Source organism: Chanodichthys erythropterus, chromosome 22 (genome assembly GCF_024489055.1).
Source record: "Chanodichthys erythropterus isolate Z2021 chromosome 22, ASM2448905v1, whole genome shotgun sequence".
NCBI lineage: Eukaryota > Metazoa > Chordata > Actinopteri > Cypriniformes > Xenocyprididae > Chanodichthys > Chanodichthys erythropterus.
The window spans coordinates 7,532,183-7,555,703 of record NC_090242.1 but is presented as its reverse complement, the minus strand read 5'-3'; the positions used below and the strand labels follow the sequence as shown (position 1 = coordinate 7,555,703).

Genomic DNA, 23,521 nt, shown 5'->3' with positions numbered 1-23,521 from the left:
ATACACAACGGTTTTCAACATTGATAATGATCATAAATTATTAATCAGTATATCAGAATGATTTCTGAAGGATCATGTGACACTGAAGACTGGAGTAATGATGCTGAAAATTCAGCTTTGTTCACAGGAATAAATTACATTTTAAATTGTAAAAATATTTCACAATATTATTAATGTTGCTGTATTTTGGATCAAATAAATGAAGCCTTGGTGAGCAGAAGAGACTTCTTTTAAAAACAAAAGAAAAATCTTACCGGTCAAAAGTATATTCACAAAAGCTGTGAAATTATAGGAGCACGTCCAGAAAAATGAATGGATCTCTATGGGCCTCTGCTGGACAGACATGGTCATTACAACCAGGCTTCCTACACTTTTTCCATTTCAAAATTCCATTCCAAACCTCTCCGTAGATTTTCAGACCATATTTAACAAATGGTTCATACAGCATTATTTTAAGCTTTAAAGTTGGTATAAAGTACAATCATTTGTAAATATTATTTTCACAGGGTTTTAAAAAAAATAAAATAATAATATACACACATGCATGCACACAAGAAACTATTCACATGTGCACTGCAATTGCACTGCAATTTTTTGCACGATTGCACATTTCAATTTGTTTTAATTACAGTTTTTTACTGTACAATTACAGTTTTATTTATACACACTCACTATAACCTATCTTCTTTGTGCATCTCTGCCATCTTATTATGAAGAAAACGGGAGCATGAATGCACATTAATTAAAACAGATCCATTTTTCTTAGGGTAGTACCTCTAATATCAAGGCCTAATGTCCATTAACACATCTTCTGTGGTGATGCAGAAACCATGACATGAAATGGGCTGATGGCACAGTACGGCTGTGTGCACTGTCCTATTAGCCAAGTTCAAGGGTCAATAAAAAAGACTGGTACTATAAATAAGTGTTCACAATATGGCTTTCGTTAGGGCAGTATGTCATATTTAAAGGCCTTAGGTCTGCTTTAATGCGTGCTCTGTGGCGGCCGAGAAACCACACCATGACATGTGGCTCAGTGTGCATTGTCCTATTTGCTAAGTTAAATGGTTTCTTGTGTGCACATGAAAATCTATATTTTTTTTATATATAATAACCTGTAATACGATGCCAAGAATATCATGAGAAGAAACCCAAAAAGCTTCTAACCTGCACTTCTGTGCAATGAAAAAGTGCATCTTGAATTAATTCAGTGAAGAATCACTGAACAGCTGCCATGAAAACACACTTCTTGTGTGATAAATTAATTTTTCATTTAATTCTTGGGCAATAGTCTGGAAGTGCAAATATTTTTCCATACTTTGCGTAGGAACCCTGTAAAACTGTAATTTCTACAAGCTTTTCTCTAACCAGCAGATGGCAGAATTCTGCATCTAACACCTAAATCATATTTTGATCATCATTAGTTTTTTTCATAAAAATGTAATTTTTCATATGCATGCTAATGGTGTAGTTGATGATTTTTGCACTAAAAAAATTATTAATATAATCTCAAACAGCATCATTATGCGACAGGAAGCTCATGCTCCAGATTGTCGTGAACACACTCAAGTAATGTTTAGCTTCTTGCACAGACCGATTGTCTCGCTTCATCACACCTCAATGTATTGTCAGGAATTCAGTATTAATTTTGTTTTGTCTGTATGTTTTTTGACTCTCAAAGTGATTGTACAACCATTATATGAAACACCACAGACCACGGTTCAGCTCAAAATCTTCTTTACTGTTCTACTGAAGAAAAGAAGACACCTACATCTTGGATGGCCCGAGGGTGAGTAAATCAACAGCAAATTTGCATTTTTTGGGCGAACTATCCCTTAAAGGAGACGGCACCATGACCAGAGTTTCAGACAGAGGGTGGAAAATCATTATACCTGTTTTTGCACAAGCTCCATATGAAAAAATAAAAATTGCATGGCATGACCCTTTAATGTTTACTGCTAGATAACTGCATTTAGACTCCTAAATTAAAGGCCTGTGAGCACCATCAGAAACATATCATCATGTAGTGTGTGTCTGACCTCTGCACTCTCTCCAGGATGTGGCTGATCATCCTGTCGGTGACCCCGGGACAGAGGTCCTCAGCCACGTGCAGGCTCTTCTCCAGCTCCTCCAGAACTCCTCTCGTCATGTCGTCATCTCGGTTCTGTGATTTCAGCTACAAAAAGACCACACAAACTCAGTCATAACCAGAAGGAGTTCATGTTTAATTTCTGTTGAACATGAGAAGACACTAGCTCCCCTACCTCAGAGAACACAGGAGCCATGACGGTGGTTAAACTGGCTGACTTCTTCTGCAGCTCTTCGTCCTGAAGGGAGGCGGTCAAAGACACAAACATGTTCTCGGTATTCAGAGTTTCAACATTAAATATCCAAATCATCATCCAGAACTAACCATTCCATTGGGCTGCTTCTTTTCTGGCTTCTTCTTTCGAACGGTTGTGAAGGACCATTCAGGAGATGATTCGCTGTCCTTACCGCTGGTCTCCCTGTTAGATCATCAGGAACATGTGGAGATGTTCAGCTCAGAGCAGTTTGATCCATTTAAAATACATGTGAGCAAGTTTCTCAGAGGAAGACCTCAGTTTTAAACCCGTGAAAAGCAGCTGCACAGTACAAATACTGTATGCGGCCCTCAAGTTTGTGATTTTTTTTTGTGGTTGTGCACAATAGGGCTGTCAGATTCATTAAATCCCAGCCTTTGTGAATTCACAATAGCACTAAGCTTTATTATGGTTTTTAAATGGTTTCAATTCATTGTGCAGCCTTGGCAAACGGTTTAATAATGCGGTTCATGGATACTTGACTGTGGAATGCGGCACTTCCGGTATTTAAGTACTGAAAATTACTCGAGGATTCGTGACAGCCCTAATCTAATCCAGTCGAAGTGCTTGAAATCTGGACATTGATTCTAATGTGATCCTTAATTTCTCAACAGAATTTGTAGGGCCCTATGAAATCCGTTTTAATTTTTCCCAAATTCCGTTTTTTCTGTTTTATTTATTTTTTTTTTTTCCCGGGCTCCATATTAATGGTTAAATTAAATTTTAATCAAAAAGCATGTCTAATTAATTGAAATAATGAAACATCCAATTTACCAACAATTTATTTTAAAAATTGTTGACGTGTTTTATTCTTTCCCCTCAAATTGTGTTTTATTTTTTACCAAATTCTGTTTTCTGTTTTAATTGTTCTGGATTCCATTTTAATGGTTTGATTACATTTTAATAATCAAAAAGCATGTCTAATTAATTGAATTCTTAAAAATTAGTGAATTCTTAATAATAATAAAAAAAAAAGTATTTTCATGAAATGTTTTTTTTTTTTTTTCAGAAATTCTGTTGCGTATTTTAATTTTTCCAGCAATCAAATGAATGCATACCATTTAATTTATCTTTTAATCATGAAATTAAATGTTTTTGTCAAACAATGTGCTGCACAGAGCTTTACTGTTAAAATTACAACATGGAAGAAAAACAGATTATTGTTTAAAAAGATAAAATTAAATTTATCTAAATTCTACTGTACAACAGTAATACGTTTCTGTCAAGTTAAATCAAACTTTTATTTTGACGGGTTGCCAAGAGCTTTGAGTTTCACTGTATTTATGACGATAATTTTCTCAAACGAAGCGGTTAAATGCTGATGAAGTGACTTTCAGAGCGGCTCTGGAGATTAATTTTGTGCATCAATTTACTCATATAGTGAGGCGTTAGAGGATGAAAACACCGCAAACGTCGCACGTGCTTCAGAGTGTGTGTGAATTAAATTAAACCACGCTTCCGCATCATTCATTTCAGAGGCACACAGGCATGCAATCTTTATTGCAATTTGATTGTACTGACCTGCTTTTAATTCATCCATCAAAAATGTAACAAATTTCGTGACATTCCGCATTATATACTGAATTCCGTTTTTATGACTGAATTCCGTGATTCCGTCCGCATTTTTCTGCATCTTGGAAATCACAGGGCCCTAAATTAGCCAGTAATTACTACTAGATACCATCAGGCATTTTAGTGATGGAGAGCAGGGTGTTCAAAATGGGTGTCCTTATTTTGGTTTTGTAAATGATTCTGTACTTACGAGTCAGAGTCCGAACTCGATTCTCCATCACTGTGGCCCTCGGCTTTCCAGCGCTTCAGTCTGTCAATGAGCTCGGAGAGGTAGGACGTCTTCTTGGCATATTTAACAATGAACTTGTGCTTCAGAAGTTCCTTCGCAGTGGGCCTCTGAGAAAGGAAGATAATGACATTAGATTACCTTTATCACTTTATAAACACATCAGTATGAATTAGTGTTGCACTCATTATATGCACCAACGGCTCAAAATGCTGCCAGTGCCACAGAAATTACAAAACGCCACAGCGCTAAACATGGGAAAGTCACTTATGGAGCGGCGCTGTGGTGCCGTTCACACAGAGAATATGAAATACCCTTTAATTATGTGCATTGTAAGTGAACCACATGACAACTTTGTGTGATGATCTGAGTTGGTTGGACTTTAGAGAGGTCTGGGTTTGTTTGTAACACTCAGATTTGTTATATAACAAAACAGCCTCTGCAATAATGACACTTACAAACGATGTGATATTGCTACACTACCAGGGTTATTATAGTTAAAAACCAAATCCATAAAAATAAAATAAATGTGAACTGTGAAAGTGTCCAAAAGTGATGTCCGGTCTAGGAAAACTGACATCTTTGGCAGCTGTCAGCTTTGGCTGTTAGAAGGTGCTATAGAAATAAAGTTTGATTGATTGATTGATCTTCACCCTTTATTCAAATATTATTGTAAATGTGTTAAATATCATATTTCGTAGTTGTGCTTGGAGTCGATTGTTTTATTCATGATAGTAATGCAAAGAAACATGCCAAATTATAGCAGCATAAATTTTGGCCAGGTTTCTATACGAAAAAATTATCACATGCAAAAACAAGAAACAACCAACAAAATATTAATTATATTATGTCGATGTATGCTTTTTCCTGTCAGATTTTTGCATAGTAAAATAAAACCTGTAGCTGTAGTTTGCTTTTTTCTGCCAAATAATTTTGTCAGAAATACCTTAATGAAGTTTAGAGTTTTGTTTGTCCTTCATATTTAAAACATATAAAACATTTTCCTCATATTTTGATGGTTTAATCAAACTTGTAGGGTCCTTAAAAAGGGATCATCACTTCTGGCCACTCCTTAAACAAATAATAGAAACATTATTTAGGCTAGTTGCCATGTCAACATTTCTTATTTATGTTTAATTTAATGTGATACTAAATAATTTCAAATTAAACTAAAATAAAAATTATATATATGCATAAAACTAATGAAATTAAGCTAAAACTGAACTAAACCTAAATGAAACTATAAACTAATTCAAAATATTAATAAACTACAATAGTATCTCAAAGATAAATAAATAAAATAACACTGGATACTACTTTGTATTGTGATACTTTAGCTGCCAAAATTAAAGGATTAGTTCACTTCAGAATTTAAATGTCCTGATAATTTACTCACCTCCAAGATGTTCATGTCTTTTTTTAGTCAAAAAGAAATTAAGGTTTTTGGGAAAAACATTTCAGGATTTTTCTCCATATAGTGGACTTCACTGGGGTTCAACGGGTTGAAGGTCCAAATGTCAGTTTCAGTGCAGCTTCAAAGAGCTCTACATGATCCCAGACGAGGAATAAGAGTCTTATCTAGAGAAACCATCACTTCATTTTCTAAAAAAATAAAAAATTATGTACTTTTTAACCACAAATGCTCATCTTGCACTGCTCTCTGATGCGCCACGCATTACGTTATCACGTTAGAAAGGTCACGCATGACGTAGGTGGAAAAAACTCCTCAAACTCGACATCAAAATCATCCGACATCGTTGCTTTACCTTTTTTTGTAAAGGGCGTTTGACTTAGTCTTTATATGTTAACTTTGTAGACACTGGATCTGTACTTCTGCCTACGTCACACGCAGAGGTTGCGTTAGACTTTAACACTGTCTGTCATTTTGACGGACAGGGTCGTAAAAATTCCGTCATAATCTATTACTACCCGTCATTTTAATTTTCATATTTTAATTATAATAACATATTTAATTGCTTTTATTTTTGTTCACAAATAAAAGCAATTAAATGTGTTATTATAACATTTGAACAAAAATAAATTAAATGTGTTACTATAATTAAAATATGAAAATTAATATGACTGGTAATTCACACGCGAAATTTCTCTGTAACGTGACTGTTGTATAGGCTATGTGTTGGTAGCCATTAAAGAAAACAGTTTCATATTTATGTTTAAATAGTCCTATGTTATATTTTAAATTCATCTATTTGATTATGAAAAGTTAACAGCACGATGCATCATGAGATGCGCAGTATATCCGGAGACATGGCATGTCAGACATGATTTTAAACACTTCATTAAGTTTTATTTTCTAGAAAGCCTTTCTTTAAAGTGAATTTCGTTTTGTAAAAATTGTATCTTAATTTTAATCAATGTTTCATTAACCAATTGCCTGGATGTAATAAATAAGAAGCAAATATAACAGACAATATAATCATGACATGGAGGCGCGGGCGCGATCACTGGCGCGTGAACTGGAGCGCGTCTTACAGGCTAAATGAAACGAAACTCAGCGGCTGCTTGCCTCACATACATGAGAAATATATCTACAGAAAGCTTTAAATACCTACTTTAACGAAAACGAATTAATTCAAAACGAAAAGAAATAGGCTACTCTGATTATGTAGACTAAACCGAATGAAGTGCATTCTCTCTCTAGCGCATCCATAGATGATGAGAGTCAATATCAACTTCATCTTTGCAGCCGACACTGATTCAGAAAACATTACTTTATTAATAAACAATTAAAATGTCTCCTTGCTGTTTTGCGCATTCATGAGACCAATATCGATTCGTAAACCATAGTCGATCTCTTGGTAGGATATGCTGTTTTCAGTTGATGATTAAACAGTGCATTGTGCACCTCCCATCCAATAAATCGCAATAGGCTTAACGCTTTGTGTTGCTTTTGATATGGAACAAAAGTCTCAAATTTCAAATTCTGTCCATTTCATTAAGAAATTCGAGCAATAAATACCGTTTTGGCACTCTTTAATGTGGCGTGATAGAGAGTTGTAGCTTCTGGGTACTCGCCTGTGCGTTATCAGTATCAAACGCATATCAAAAGATTAGTGCCAGTTTTTTTTGTTCTGGATCCAGTGCTCTGCTGCTACATTGGAGCGCAGTCGCCACCAACTGGACAGGGGTGTGAATTACAGTTACAATTTACAGTAGATCACCCTGAGTGTAATCTGTCACCGTGACGGACGGCCTTCAGATTTTTCCGTCATTGATAAAAAAAATTCCGTCAATGACGGAAAATTTTCGGTTAACGCGACCTCTGTTCACACGTGACCTTTCCAACATGATTACGTAATGCGTGGCGCTTTGCAGGGAAGTGCAAGACGAGCATTTGTGGTTAAAAAGTATATAATTTTTTTTAAAAAAATTTTAGAAAATGGCCAATGGTTTCTCTAGATAAGACTCTTATTCCTCGTCTGGGATCATGAAGAGCTCTTTGAAGCTGCACTGAAACTGACATCTGGACCTTCAACCCGTTGTACAACAATCCGATTTCAGAAAGCAATGCTTTAACTGTGCTTACAAATGTAGGATCTTTGTTGAGACAGGAGTCCACAAACTCTTTGAATGTCTTGGAGAAGTCTCCGTTGAGGGTGGGTGGTGTGTTCTTGGGGATGTGGAAGAGAACTCTCATGGGGTGCATGTCAGAGTTGGGGGGCTCGCCCTTGGCCAGTTCGATGGCAGTGATCCCGAGAGACCAAATATCAGCCTGAGAACAAAAACAACTTCATGAGGGTGAACTCTTATAGAGCGTGCCATAATAAAATGCCTTGTAGAATAAAGCAAGACAGAGTGAGACATTTGTTTAGTAAAAACATCTTGAAAAAAATAAAATACATTTTTGATTGAGATGAGCTTTATAACCTTCCTTTAACACAATGAAAGCATCTCAAATAATATGGAGGAACTTTCATATTTACATATATAAATTAAATATTATGTTTTAAAGATTAATATTGTAAAGCCTGACATACAAAATAACTTCAATTTTACTGTGCAGAATGTTCTATTAAACAAAAAAGACAAATAATTGTGCTGAACTACTATCTGCTTATAAAGATTGATTTCCATTAGTGTATCTCTTAGGAAAATTATATTTCAAATTTTTTTTTTTTTTTAATCACTTCATGATGACTTGTGGAGATGACTGAATTATTGTGGTGTGCATGATATTTACATAAAAAACAATACAATTATGATTTTAGATATCAAAAGCATCAGCTATGGCAAAGTCAAGAGGATTTGGCATTTCAAATTAAATTATTATTATTATTATTATTATTATTATTATTAGGTAGGGCTGGGTAAAAAAAAAAAAATTTAAAATGTGGTCGATTCAAAATCGATTCTCAAAGGCCACGAATCGATTTTTTTTCCATATTTATTTCCGCAAACATTGAATGTAAGATTAACGTTAATCTAATTACGAGTTTTATCCACTAGATGTCACCCTCTTATTTGCCTTGTGCGATGTCACCAAGGAGCGAGAGGCGAACCTGTCATTCATTCATTCAGTGCTTAAATGGCGGTTTCAGGTGCTTTGTCGACGTTGATGCCACCTTCACATAAAATTGAATCGAGAATCGGAAATCAAATCGAGAATCGAAATCGAAACGATTTGAGAGCTTGTGAATCTAAATTGAATCGATCTGGAACATCTGAATCGATACCCAGCCCTATTATTAGGCAGCTATTATTATTAAATTACAATTAATTTGCCACAGCATAATTTTATAGCGCATCACCGCATGACTGACGCTCTGCGTGCAAGGATAATAAAATCCTAGATTAGCTTTCTCTTCATTGGAAATGTTTTAAAAACATTTAGGTCTATTATACAATTAATTATAGAATTAAAATGATATAATGAAAATATACAATAGGTTTAAACACTGCAATCAGTCATCAATGAAAATTAATAGCAGCTTCAGGACTCGACAGTAAGGACTGCCTGAAGGTCTGGGGTGAGTGTAAACGGCGCTCTGGACAGTTGAAGGAATGGTCAACCTGCCTGATCGGGCCTGTGCTCTATAGTCACAAAACTTTATCATCTTCACGTTTTTGAGCCTTGCAAATTTAAATATTAAAGTGCAAGAAGACATAAAAGAGAACTCAATTTATTACTCACCAGAAAGCTGCTTGTCAGACAGTGCACAAGTACTGAATTGAGTTCTCTTTCACCTCTTTTTGCACTTGAACGGACAAATTCACACAAAATTATGTCAAACTGCCCATCTTGGCGAGTATCCTCGTAACACAGTCGGTGTTGTCTTAAAGGGTCATGAAACCCCAGAACACATTTTTTGAGCTGTGAACAGATATGTATAGGCTGCGCATCATTGAAAACACTAAAGGTACTCATTCATTTTATTAGTTTAAAAGTTGCATTTTTCAGAGCGATTTCTGTCTTCCGGTTTGAAAAGCAAAGTCTGAGCAACGTCACAAAATCTGACGTCATCGTGTACTACCGGCAAGATCCGGAGTGCTGGTTGCCTCCAAGTATGAACATGCTGACGTCAACAGTTTCTGCATTTATTCACGACTTAAAGCTCATTCATCCAATCACTGTGCTGTAGTATGCATAATATTATAATTGCAGTATTATGCATGAGGAAGTAGCACTTCTCTTGCCTCTGTCTCTTGTCATTCAGAGACAGTCGTAGGTGCTCGTTTCCTCAGTGCTACAACACAAAATTATGTTTTCCTGTGACGCGACCAGAGCAGAAGTTTGGGTGCATGTGGTTTGTTTTGCTATGATCTACCAGCACAAATGGAAAACATGTTCGCATGAGATCGCATTACAGCGGAGAATTCAAATGTCACAAAAGTGCTGTTCATCATTTTGCCCGCGATATGGTCAGAACTGGAGTTTGAATACGAACACATGAAAAATACAATTGTTACACGCAGTGTGCGCATATGACCGGTTTCGGCGCGGAGCTCAGCGATGAGTTTAAAAACACTAGCCACGTGGCTCATAGCTCATATACAGAATAAAGTATCCGTGTTTAAAGTTTTTATAGACATATTTCACATATTCTCCTGCAACAAACATGAACCAGCACGGTGTCACATATTTCATCAAGTCTTCTTCAAATACATTATATGTGCAAACTGGACACTGATACAGTGGTGTGAACGTGATGACACGATTATTCTAATAGACAAAAGAATGATTTAGATTGAAAATCCAAAAGAAAAATGGACAAAAAATAAACTATGTCTTTATTCTTTCTGTGTTAAACTATGTGCGGTTCATCATAAGACTGCTCGTAAATGTAATATAAGTATTAGGGGTGCAACGGTTCAAATTGCTCACGGTTCGGTTCATATCAAGTTTTTAGGGTCACGGTTTCGGTATGTGCTATGTTCAGGGAAAATAGGACTACTGTCAAATAAAAATAAAGAAAATAAGAACAAAGAATCAAACTACAAGCAACATCACAAATAAGTACAATAAAGCAAATATTCAAATAAAATAAACAGTGCTTTTCAGGTTTTTTAGGTATCTAACAGTCGTTTTCAGGTATAGAAAATGGATAAAGTAATCAAATATAAAATAACACTGCATATTATCTTTACTGTATAAAATAAATAAAGATTAATCATTATTGAAGTTACAAAAACTATTCAGTCAAGAGCAGTGAGTGATTTCTTTGTTATTTGTTGTTTGATTTAACATTAAAAACAGACAGCAGGAATAGTTTTTTACCCTTTAAGACATGCACAATCCAGTACATATACGGTAGTGTTAATTTCGTCACCTATTTTTAATTTAGTCTTAGTCTTGTGCCAAATGTCCTTGTTAGTTTTAGTCATATTTAGTCATTCACATATCTTTTTTTGTTAGTCAAGTTTTAGTCGACTAAATGTCTCGTCATTTTAGTCTAATTTTAGTCAAAAGAAAACTCAAGGTATCTTAGTCAAGTTTTAGTCGACTAAAAGTCTTTTAATTTTAGTCTAGTTTTAGTCAAAAAATTTTAGTCTTTTTTTTTTTAAATAACACATTATTACTGAGATTATTAAACATTCAGTAAAAACATTCAGTAAAAAAAGTGTTTCACATATCTCAAACATTGGTTAAATGTCATAATTACCTGACAAAATACACTTGTTGAAAGATTTTTGCTGAATACAAATGTTAAACGTGTCTGGTTTTCAATTTCTGATTTAGGAGACACATTCACAAATGATTAACCTGTTCGGAAGAGTATTTTATTTTAACCAACACAATTCAAAAGCTAGTATGTCGTCGTCGCTCGTCACTCGTGTTCGCTTTGGGTGATGTGTGTTCAGCAGTTTCGTGTTGCAGCCACAGGTGTATAAAACCTTTAAAGCCTCGTTTACACTGCCGGCGTGTGCGGCTCATTACGGCTGCGAAGCGGCTACCGGAGCTGATACACGGCCACTCTAGTCGATGCTTGTGTTTACACCAGCCGCGCCACGGTGCGTTTGAGAAGCGGCTCGACGCGCCGCTTCGCTAAAGATAGGCGCCTCACCTCCAAGACGCGCAGCTCAAATACAAAACAAAGTCAAAATAATCACCCTGTGTAAACTCCCGCTCATATTTTACATCACTAGAAACTGACGACAAGAGATTCGCAGTAGAAAAACTTGAAATTTCTTTGAGTTGACAGTTGACGGAACAACACCTTGCCGGAGCCGTAACGAGCCGCACACGCATGCAGTGTAAACAAGGCTTCAACGAGGCTTAACTTGAGCAACAGCGCAAAGCCGCGAACTCGTTCTGAATATTTTAAAGGCGTAACAACTGATGAAAAAGCAGATCCGATTGTAGACGAAAATTAAGAGAGATTTTATCTTAGTTTTTATTTTATACAAAACATTTTCGTCTCGTCTTTTTTCGTCAACAATAATGCATGTTAATTTAGTCTTAGTCAGCGTTTTTGGACAGTGGTGCAGTCTTGTCATCGTCTCGTCTTAATCATGAAAAAAAAAGGTCGTTGACGAACATATTTCGTCTCGTCTCGTCTGACGAAATTAACACTAATATACGGTTACACATGCGCTGTCTTTCTCGACTAATATACGTTCACTCTTAAGACATAACCTATGTTTGCTAGGCTACTCGCCAAGACGGGCATGTTGACATAATTTTTGTATGAATTTGACAGTTTTTAAAGCTTTGAGGTGTGAACGACCATGCTAAAACAGGGGAGGTTTCATGATCCTTTAAGTGAATGTAAACAGTTGATGTGCAACACTATATTCGATCCGGGCAGTCACTCTTAAAATGACAGCAGCCTAATAAACCTGCTGCCGTTTGTGTTTTTAATGTTAATCAAACAAAAAAAAAGGGACCAAAAATATTTCACTCACTGCTCTAATTGATATGTTTATATATGGATAGGTGTTTACATGTAACAGTTTAGCCTTTAATAACCGCACAAAGCTTCATGCTGTTTCTTAATAATTAGTGGTTTGCAAAACAACAGCGAGTTGAGCTTTAAACTCATTATGGCCCTCTATAAAGAACGGCGTGATTATGGAAACATGTACATTCAGGAAGTTGAGATGATAAACAAGCCTGCTGCAGGTGTAGTAAAGGTTTAAGGTGTGCTGGTTAAAGTAGATTCAACACTGAGGGACTTACCTTTGAGTCATAGGCAGACTGCTGGATGACCTCCGGCGCCATCCAGAATGGTGTACCCACAAATGTCTCCCTTTTGATCTGTGTGTCTGTCAGCTGTCCTGCCACACCGAAGTCTGCCAGTTTCACCTCACCAGACTCAGACAACAACACGTTGGCGGCTGTAACCATGTAAAATAAGAGACGAAGAAAAACAGATTTTTTACTACTACTTGAGTGATCTGATGAATTTACATTTTACCATTTATTAAAGGTCATCATAATAGGAACAGAATACACATCATAGAGAGAGAGAGATTGTGTGTCATGTAGATTATTTCAACATTTTTGCATCACGTTACAACGTATTAAATCACAATTATCCACTGGAAAAGTATAGAAATGGCATTTTATTTATTTTCTTCATAAGTGATCACTTCAAATCACATCCTTTGATTTCACATTTATATATTATTTTTCCCTCATTCAAAATTACATTTCAAGACTGAAATACACCTCAAAAGAAGAAATTACATGAATAACACAAAACTACTGAACAAAAATTGCAGACACAACACCAATCAGTGCAGCTAATTCCAGACGAAGCAGCCGGAATCTACCTCACCCTGCACAGTTCAAACAAGTGGAAAAACAAACGAGAGTGGAAAAACAAAGTCGTCACACCCACCCATCCAAGCAGACACAAACATTCTTAACATGGAGACAAATGCTCTGCGTACACACCTTTTATGTCCCTGTGGATTTTCTTCTCAGAGTGCAGGTAGTCCAAACCCTTTAAAATCTCTTTCAGCATGGTGGCTATCTGGTATTCGTCAAAGGGTCCGGCTCGCAGCTGCACACACACAAACACAAAATGAGCTGAATGTGTAGGGCACATGACAGGCAGGATCAGTTGCATTCTGTGGCTGTGGAGGCTCACAGTTAAAGTCAAAGGGCTTACCAGGTCCAGAGCTGAACCTCCTCCCAGATATTCCATTATGATCCATAGTTTACTACCCTAAAAGAAAAACAACAGACAATTAGCTATAAACGTCTTCTGTTCTGACTGAGTGCATAGTTTATATAACCTGAAGTAGGGATGCACCGATACCATTTTTTAAGGACCGAGTACTGATACTTTTTTCTAGTACTCGGCAATACCGATGCCTATACATTTATTAATTTCTATCTCTCTCTCTCTCTCTCTCTCTTTTTTTTTTGATGTTGCAGTTTTCTATGCACAACGCAGTGAGACTAATGAATGTAGGACAGCTTCTTTATTATTACTCTAATGAAAAAAGTATTAATTTTATGTGCTTGTCACAAACTTAAACAAAAATTTCAGTGTCCAATAACCTTCAAAGGGCATAATTAACAATATATATAAATGTTGTTATATAAAAAGAAACTTACAAACAAATTGCAAACAATACAGCAAATACTAGAGATACAAATTAAAGGTGCCCTAGAATTAAAAATTGAATTTATCTTGGCATCGTTAAATAAGAGATACAGTGAGTCTCAAACTCCATTGTTTCCTCCTTATATAAATCTCATTTGTTTAAAAGACCTCCGAAGAACAGGTGAATCTCAACATAACACCAACTGTTACGTAACAGTCGGGATCATTAATATGTACTCCCCCAATATTTGCATATGCCAGCTCATGTTCAAGGCATTAGACAAGGGCAGCCAGTATTAACATCTGGATCTGTGCACAGCTGAATCATCAGACTAGGTAAGCAAGCAAGAACAATAGCGAAAAATGACAGATGGAGCAATAATAACTGACATGATCCATGATTACATGATATTTTTAGTGATATTTGTAAATTGTCTTTCTAAATGTTTCGTTAGCATGTTGCTAATGTACTGTTAAATGTGGTTAAAGTTACCATCGTTTCTTACTGTATTCACGGAGACAAGAGCCGTCGCTATTTTAATTTAAGCACTTGCAGTCTGTACAATTCATAAACACAACTTCATTCTTTATAAATCTCTCCTACAGTGTAGCATTAGCCGTTAGCCACAGAGCATAGCCTCAAAATCAAATGTAAACTTCCAAATAAGTACCATACTTAGATTAGATTAGACATGCTGCATGATGAACACTTTGTAAAGATCCATTTTGAGGGTTATATTAGCTGTGTGAACTTTGTTTATGCTGGTTAAGGCAAGCGTGAGCTCCGGGGGAGGGGAAGCATGAGATTTAAATGGGCCGCACAGCCTGAATCAGTGCATAGTTAATGATGCCCTAAAATAGGCAATTAAAAAAAATGAATAAAAAAAAAAATCTATGGGGTATTTTGAGCTGAAACTTCACAGACACATTCAGGGGACACCTTAGACTTATATTACATCTTTTAAAAAGATGTTCTACGGCACCTTTAAATAAACTTGTTTTTCAGATACAGTAGGTTTATTTACCATGTACACATTTTACATATTTTGTTGTTTTATTAACATTAATGACAAATATAGGCTATGGTCCCTTTAAGACGGAATCCATGGATACTGACACATATCCTGTTTTCACCCAAATGTTTACGTAGACTTAAGCCATAACCGACTGTATTTACGTGAGATACTCCACACGATGGACATTTTGACAACTATGTGTGCATTTGACCATTCAGGCGCTGGGATTACACGCAAGAAAGAGAGAGAGCGCATGTGTGAGAGAGAGCGTGCTTCTGGGGCACGTTCAAGCTCAAACCGGCGCGCAACGTTCTGCTATGGTTTCTGGGTTGAACGACATGTTTCCTGGAAATGGGTTTGAGATACATTTTCTTTTGTTTGGTGGGTGTGTCAAAAATGTCAGCCCAATCAGCGGCAACATGTATATAAACCACGTGGGATTAAAGAGACAGCTCGCACAATGGGTCCAAGTAAAGTCGTTTACAAAAGTGCTCTCTTTTATTCTGGACGGCAAGAGCAGTGACTGTAACAGAGCATATTTTGCAGTATTAAACACGTATTTATACTGATTTCATTAGGGTTTGGAAATTCTTCAAAAAGAACACAAAGAATGGCCTTCTCAGCTGCCATAATTGTGTCATCAGAACAGGGCGTTCAGAGCACCACCGATTCAGTTTAAAAAAACGTTTTGCAAGGTTTTGTCAGGGCTGAACGCAGTGTCATTCAGCACGACTCCGCCTATCCCGCCTTCGCTAATCGATAACAAATTGTGATTGAAAGCATGCAGTTCACAACGTGTCGGTTGTCATCATTAATCTTAAGTATTTCCACACCCCTGAGGCTGACATTGTTTCTGCTGCTGCCGTCGGTGTCTCTCTGCAAGGAAAATTCTGTCAGTTACGTCACGTCATCAGTTTTTGGTATCAGGAGTATTTTTATGATCCCTAAGCTGAAGTACTTGTTGTGCTTTCAATCGGACACTACTGAAAAATATCAGGTGTGACCTCAGTAAAGGCTCTGATTCATTGACCGATTCTGATTCTAAATGCTAACTTACAAGTGAGTCTGAGGCTGTTTCATGAATCTTTTTGACTGGAGTTCAGTTGTTCATACAGGAAACACTGGCCAGCATTTATTTCTAACTTCTGCTTTAGAAAGAACCAACAGTTGTTCTTTTGTTTTATAATATATAATGTTTATATCTGAAAGCTTTCTTATGCACAATGTATAGCATGTCCTATATTTTCTATATAGCCTTCAAAATTCTGTCACCATTTATTCACCCTCATGTTGTTCTAAACTTGTATGTTTTCTTTTTTCTGTGAAAGACAAACATTTTTGAGGAATCTTACAGCTTTTTTTTGTCCATTATTATGAGTCAATTGGGACCCAAAACATCTTTGGTTCTTGCATGTCAAGACATGATTTTTGAGTGTGAATTCAGAAGACCTAAAATACACTAGTTCATCAAAATCATATGAATATTCATGATGCCTTTATGTCCTCTTTAAAGCGTCATTGTACTGGGTCCTATTGACTTCCACTATATGGAAAAAAAAAAAACAGTTGTAAAATTCTTCAGATATCTTGCTTTGTTTCACACATAAAGCAAGTTTGAGATGACATTAGGGTAAGTAAATGTAAATGGAACGATTTGAAAAATGATAAAAAATATTTAAAAAAAAATTTGAAAAAGTCTTGATTTACATAACATTATAATAAGAACAGGGCAGAGCCAGTGAAAAAAATTTGAATTTAACAAATCAACCACTGGCCTGGCTGGGCAAGTTGAACCCTATAAATCTGTATTTGTATTATATTGTCACTTTAAAAACAATAGGTGACTACACATACAGTTGACCACCAAATGAATTAAAATGAATATATAAGACTTTACATAGTGGAAGTAGAGAAAAAGCAGAAAAAAACAGGAAATTATGGACAGTGTTCAGCAATGGTTGAACCACATGATGTTTTAGAACACCGCTGAAAATACCGCTTTGATACCACAGCAAAAACTAATACTAGCCTAATTAATCTAAGTAAAAAGCTCTCAAATATTATTGAAGACAAGTAAACAGCCAGCAACAACATATGACAACAAATGACAACAGGACAAATAAATACAATAGAACGATTCAAATGAAATAAACAGTGCTTTAAGTTTTCAAGTACATCTAACAGTAGCATTCAGCTACAGAAACTGAGTGAAGTAATAAAATAGGAAATAAAAACACCATAGTCTTCACTGTATTAATTGAACATAAATATTGTTATTAAAGCTACTAAAAGTTAATAAGTCAAGAGCAGTGAGTGATTTTTTTTTGTCCAACCATCCAATCAACTCAAACAACAGCCAAAAAAAAAAAAAAAAAAAAAAAAAAAAAAGAAATCAAGTCCCACCCTACTTTTTTTCTTGTTTAAGAAGCTGTTTGAATCAGATATACGTCACAATAGGGAAGAAAAGTCTATCGCAAATCCATTTCATGTGGACTTTAAGGACACAAACAGTAGCAGGTAGGCCACTGTCATTTTATGGACTAATGCACGGATCCAATACTTTCACATCCAATTTTTGCACAACTGTTTACGTTCACATAAAAGGGACCCCATTTCCCCCACAAAGGGAACACAAATTGAGATATTTTTAAAGAAATTCGATGGCTTGTGAGGCCTTCATTGAGAGCAAGTTAACTTAGACTTTCAAATGCCCAGAAAGGTACTAAAAATATATTTAAAACAGATCTTGTGACAACAATGGTTCAACCTTAATGTTATGAAATGACGAGAATACTTTTGTGCGGCAAAAAAAACCCCAAAATAATAAATGTATTGAACAATATCTAGCACTCATCACAGAACTAACCACTGCTTCATGAAGCTTCGAAGCTTAACGAATCTTGTTTCGATTCAGAGTGTATCAAACGATCTCAAACTGCCTAAGTCACATGAACCATTGAAATTTCGAAACACTGTCAGGCGGAAACATTTTTTATTTATTTTTTTTAATAATTAAACACTGTGTAATCAAAGTTGGTATTGTGGATTTATATATGGTCAGACAAGCATGCGTCATTAAAACATTAATATTAATTAAAATCAAGCTCAAATGGAGTTCAATGGAATCAATGGAGATTGACAGAACAGCCGCATCTGAGACAGTAAGTGCATCACTTTACCTTTTCATCAACTTACAGGTTAAAAAATTTATTTAGCTATGTGGGCGCTCAGGTTCTCTTGTTGTTGAACACATTTAGACAAAATCTCATAAAAGATGAAGCGCTATGCATAGGATATTTAAAACTGCATATTGGCTACAACTAGATGGCAAACACCAGATCTTCTTTGCTCTTCAAATACAAAAACAAAACAAAAAAACAGTGTTTCTTGAGTGAAGAAAATGCTGTACTTATTCAAACATCAGTTCTTTATTTACCTTTGCATTGCAAACAAGCAGAGAAGCTCCAAACTGAGTACAGTACTTGATTCACAATAGAGGCGGGGCGGAGTTATGAGGTTTGACTGACAGTTTGAGGATCCAATAGAGTAACTAGCTTTAAATGTGTCATAATAGTGTTATAATGACTTTTTAATTATAAAAATCACCTTTTGCAATTTAAATGTTTTCTTAACCAAATCAGTTGTTAATTTTAACCTTTAATATTTTAGTAAGGTATCGACTGTAGAGTTTAAATCTGCATGTACACAAGGTCCTGGTCATTTTTGACCTTGATGCAGACTTTATTGGAAACACTGACCATCTATGTGCACACACACACACACAAACACGCAAAGTGGCCAGACAAAATCTCTGAGCATACGTTGTGTCTGGCAGCCATCCAGAAATACAGGTATTGTGACATAGCACAAAGGGTTTGGCCATGAGCCAATGGCATCAAATCTTTACAAGCAACAGACCAACTGCTCCCAAACTCCCTATTAAAGAAGATCCACAGCCATCTTTTGTATTAATTTCCATCTAATGGCAACCATGCATACTACGCATGTTACACACAATGCAGTATTACAGCGTTATGACAATATTGTGGTTCTCGTGCCTAAAATACCGCCAGTGCCGCAGTGTTTTCCGAACGGAAGCACTGTAATTCTCCACAGTAAATATTTTCATGTGGCACTGGAGCTGAACGAGCCCAGAGCAGAATGAAACTGACCGCGGAGATGCATTTTTTAAAGAACTTGACAGTGTCTTAAAAAGAACATGAACATGCTGATGTCAGTCTTGTAAGGTGTAGAACACAAAAGAACATTTTCAAGATTTCAAGATGTCTTATATTGTATAGGCCTGTAACTAGAGTTGTCAAAAGTACCGGTACTTTGTAACCAGAGCTGTGGAATATAATCGTTTTTATGATGCATAAAAACAAAAGAATCGATTTTTTAAAAAGATGTAATTAAATAGGCCTATAATACATATTAATGTGCCGTTTTATTGTAAATAATGTAGGTTACTGTTATTATATTAATTAAAAATTTGCGTTTTTCATAATGAAGCAAAGCATTTGCCGCTGATATTCCGGGTATTAATGAAAAGAACATGCATGAATGTGAAAAAGTGCAGGACATGCTTTTATTAGTTATTAAACACAAGCCACGAATAAGATCGATGCGTGACTCGCGCCGACTGACACACACGACAAGCGCCGCACAGAAAGACGCTTTTTTTTGTGTTAATTTTCTATGAAAAGCTTAAAGGTTTCTATTCGCAAAATGGTCCCACCCACCTTACCAATGGTAAACTTATAAAATGATTTAAAATGAGAGCATTTGGTCTGATTTCCTGGGAAATGACAGTATGTGGTCATTCGTCATTCACATCCGTGAGGCTTCCCACTCTTACATGAGCACCAGATTCAAGGACTTCTTAAAGCACCTTTTATTTTATATCAAGCACAATAAAGACAATAAAGGTGGGTTTGTTACTGCCAATCTGGACAGTATACTGTACCCGTGTCTGTCATTACTGCAGTAATGTTAAGGCATATACTGACAAATAAAATCTAAGGGGCATATGACTGTTTTAATATCCAGTGAGGAGAAAGTGTGTGTGTGAGAGAGAGACGGGTTTGAACCAGATATGCAATTTGTAGGCTTTTTAATTTCTGCTTTTAACATTTAATTTCACACTGGTTTTAGTTCTCTTTTTTTATGAATCAATACTTGATTAAAAACATTAAAATATGGAGAGAATATTATATAGGCCTACATTAATTTTGCAAAGAAATGACAAGGATAAGATAATTGCTGGGCATTAAAAATATTTGAAATATTATTTGTTAACCACCATCAGTGCCCAGAAAGCTACTAAAAACAGTTCATGTGACTACAGTGGTTCAACCTTAATGTTATGAAGCGAAGAGAATACTTTGTGTGCCAAAAATAAAAAATAAATAAATAATGACTTTATTTAACTATATTTCAAAATATTGCTTCGTGAAGTGTTGAAGCTTTACAAATCTTTTGTTTCGAATCAGCGGATCAGAATGCTTATCAAACTGCCAAAGTCATGTGAACCATTAAAACTTTGAAACACTTAAGACGTAAAGAAGCCTTGTTTAGTGAAATCACGTGACTTTGACGCTCTGGACCACTGATTCGAAACAAAAGATTCGTAAAGCTTCGAAGCAGTGTTTTGAAATCGGCCATCACTAGATATTCCTGTGGCAGCACATAAAGGCCATTTTTTGTAATAGCACCATACTACTCTAACAAAATTTAGTTCATGTTTAATTCAAGCACTTTCAAAGACCTTTATTTGTTTTCATAGACTTTCCAGGCCTTGAATCCATGTATCTGAAATTTAAGTACTTTCAAGAAGTGTGGGAACCCTGGTCTGTAAACAGAAAGAAGACCCAGCTATAAGGCATGTGATAAGGATGCAGTTCCTTAAACTTGCCATCTAGATGGCTGCTTTTAATCTAGAAAGGTCTAAACCGCTGACAAAACTGTGGAGAGCCTGCAGTCAAAAAGGGAAAGTGGCAGAGTCAGTGGTAAAACGGAAGTAAATATTGGCATAGTTTTTAAGAGGTGGTGACAATTCTGAAGGGACTAAAGATGCAGAGATGGCTTTTTTGCTGGTAAACGGAAGACATTTCAGTGGCTCATTAGATAGCAAGCTCATTTTCAATGCGTGATCTGATTTGACTGATCAAACGTTAGAACTAAACATTAGTAATGTAATCTAAATTAAGACATTTATGATTTAATTTGGTCAGAAGAAAAGCGGCAGATGTGTTACTTGTTCAGATGACATTTTTCTGGATATATGCCTAGTAGGATATACTTATGTCGATGTACAAGATCTGCTCTGATGTGGTGACTATATCAGAATTTTTGAAAGTGTGCAGAAATCAACTGAAGTGATTATAAAGGGAGTGGTCTTTCCTCACTTTCTGTTTATAACACATTCACAATTTGAATGAAAGCCTTCTTGCATGCTGCACACTAAAGTTTCATGAATGACAACCGTATTTAAATTTGACAACCATTGTGTTCCCAAGGTTCACATTTGCAAATTTGTGACCAATAGAAGATCGATAAGTCACGATGTAACCTCTTAACTGAATTAAAAGAATGCAAATTTTAAATCTGCATGATTGCAGCATTGGAGGAAAGTAGAGTAGATTGTATATTTTTACATTTTTATGCATTAATCATTTTAAAAAGTCAACTCAGAGTGTGTCATATAGCGAATGTTGCGGTCAGACAGGTTTGGGAGGAACTGCATCAAATCTTGGGAGTGAAAATGACAGACGCACAGACCTCACACTTTTTCTATTACATATAATGAGTTCTTCATTTTATTACAAACTTCTCAGTTGACATTTAAAGTCTCCCTGTGGTAAAAATCAAGTTTTTAATGTTGTTTATACAGTATGTATATGTGGTGTTTTTAATAAGACAAACCATGTGCAAATTCATGTCAACACCAATGCTGAGAATTTTCTCCTTAAAACTGCAGTGAAAAAAAGAGGTTTGAAATTGCTGGTGTCTGTGATGTCACAAACCACCTTGTAACCAATCACATCAACGTGCCGGTGGGCTTTAGCATATCATTAATAGCGAACTAACAGGAGTCTCAAGAGAAAGTTATTCTGGTATGTTTTTCTCTTGATATAAAAAAAATTTGTAGATTTAGCAATATAGTGGGTGTATGATGTATATTACAATGTTATGATGAACTATGCCTTTCCCCACTGATGTTCTGAGTTTGTAAAGCGTTGGTAAGGATGCTGATTTTTTTAGAAGACAGCCGTCTGACTTGCAAACAGGAACATGGTTTGTAACATTAGCAACACATTATTAGCTGTTTGATAATGTAGTCAAGCAAAATGCTAATCATATTACTGTTATGTGTCTGACGTTGTAAAAAGCGATACCATTGTGCATCGTTTACTTCAATAAGTTGACAGAGTGGATGTGAGTGGAGACGGGGCAAATTTGCATATTCATAGAACCGCATATACTAAATGAGGCAAGGGTGTACTTACATTCAAGCTATTTAAAGGCATGAAGAAATTTGGGTTACACTTTATTTTAAGGTGACATAGTTACATCTTACTTAAGTACTGAGTAATATAAATTAACTATGGCTGCCCTCGACTAAAGATTTTTCTAGTCGACCAGTAGTCGTTCATTTAAGCCATTAGTCGACTAATCGCGCATTTATATTAATAAGCCATAAATCATAATAATGAGCCTTTAATCTTATGTATACATAGCCTAATCAGTGCTCAAACACATACATAAAGCTTGCCACAGTGCACCGGCAAACGTAACGATTATGAATGTGTTGTGAAAAAACAGCAAGGAGACTGTCTAAACATTTTAATAATTTGTTAATAATGTTTTGTGTTTTCGGCTGCAGCGATTAAGTCAACAATGCTGACTCATCTCTCATCTCCGCAGTAGTGGACGCGCCTATAAGCAAGTTTCATATGGATTACATAATCTGAGAATATTTATTTTCCATTTGAATTGGCTCGTTTAAAAGTAGACATTCCAAGCTATAGATATATTTCTTGTGTCTGTGAGGAAAGCAGCCTATACGATGATTTTCGGTTCATGCTTGTTACGAGCTCAAGTTCACCGAGACCAAGATCAGAAAACGCATCCTGATTGCTTTCATTGTTTTACAAAAGCACAATGTTTTGCTGTTATTGTGAGTTTTGACAGAAATAAAAGTAGACCCTTTACATTGTGCATTACTCTTATCTATGACCAAAAATGACGGAGTATTTTAAGTTAAGTGCAGTGATCACACCGGCGCCTCCATGTCATGCAGTAAACACGCTCTCCACACAAACACTTGGATATGCGCCAAATAATAGC

General features: G+C 35.9%; 1 protein-coding gene across 1 annotated transcript in view; it reads right to left on the bottom strand.

The window, feature by feature from the left end:
- Positions 1-23,521, bottom strand: part of stk26 (serine/threonine protein kinase 26) — a 36,485-nt gene that overhangs the window by 2,572 nt on the left and 10,392 nt on the right. Inside the window, exons 3-10 of the mRNA XM_067375265.1 lie at positions 13,716-13,772; positions 13,499-13,607; positions 12,779-12,936; positions 7,688-7,873; positions 4,105-4,250; positions 2,414-2,507; positions 2,265-2,327; positions 2,040-2,176 (exon numbers count right to left, since the gene is read on the bottom strand). Coding sequence (XP_067231366.1) covers positions 2,040-2,176; positions 2,265-2,327; positions 2,414-2,507; positions 4,105-4,250; positions 7,688-7,873; positions 12,779-12,936; positions 13,499-13,607; positions 13,716-13,772 — 950 coding nt within the window. The remainder of the gene's footprint in view (positions 1-2,039; positions 2,177-2,264; positions 2,328-2,413; positions 2,508-4,104; positions 4,251-7,687; positions 7,874-12,778; positions 12,937-13,498; positions 13,608-13,715; positions 13,773-23,521) is intronic.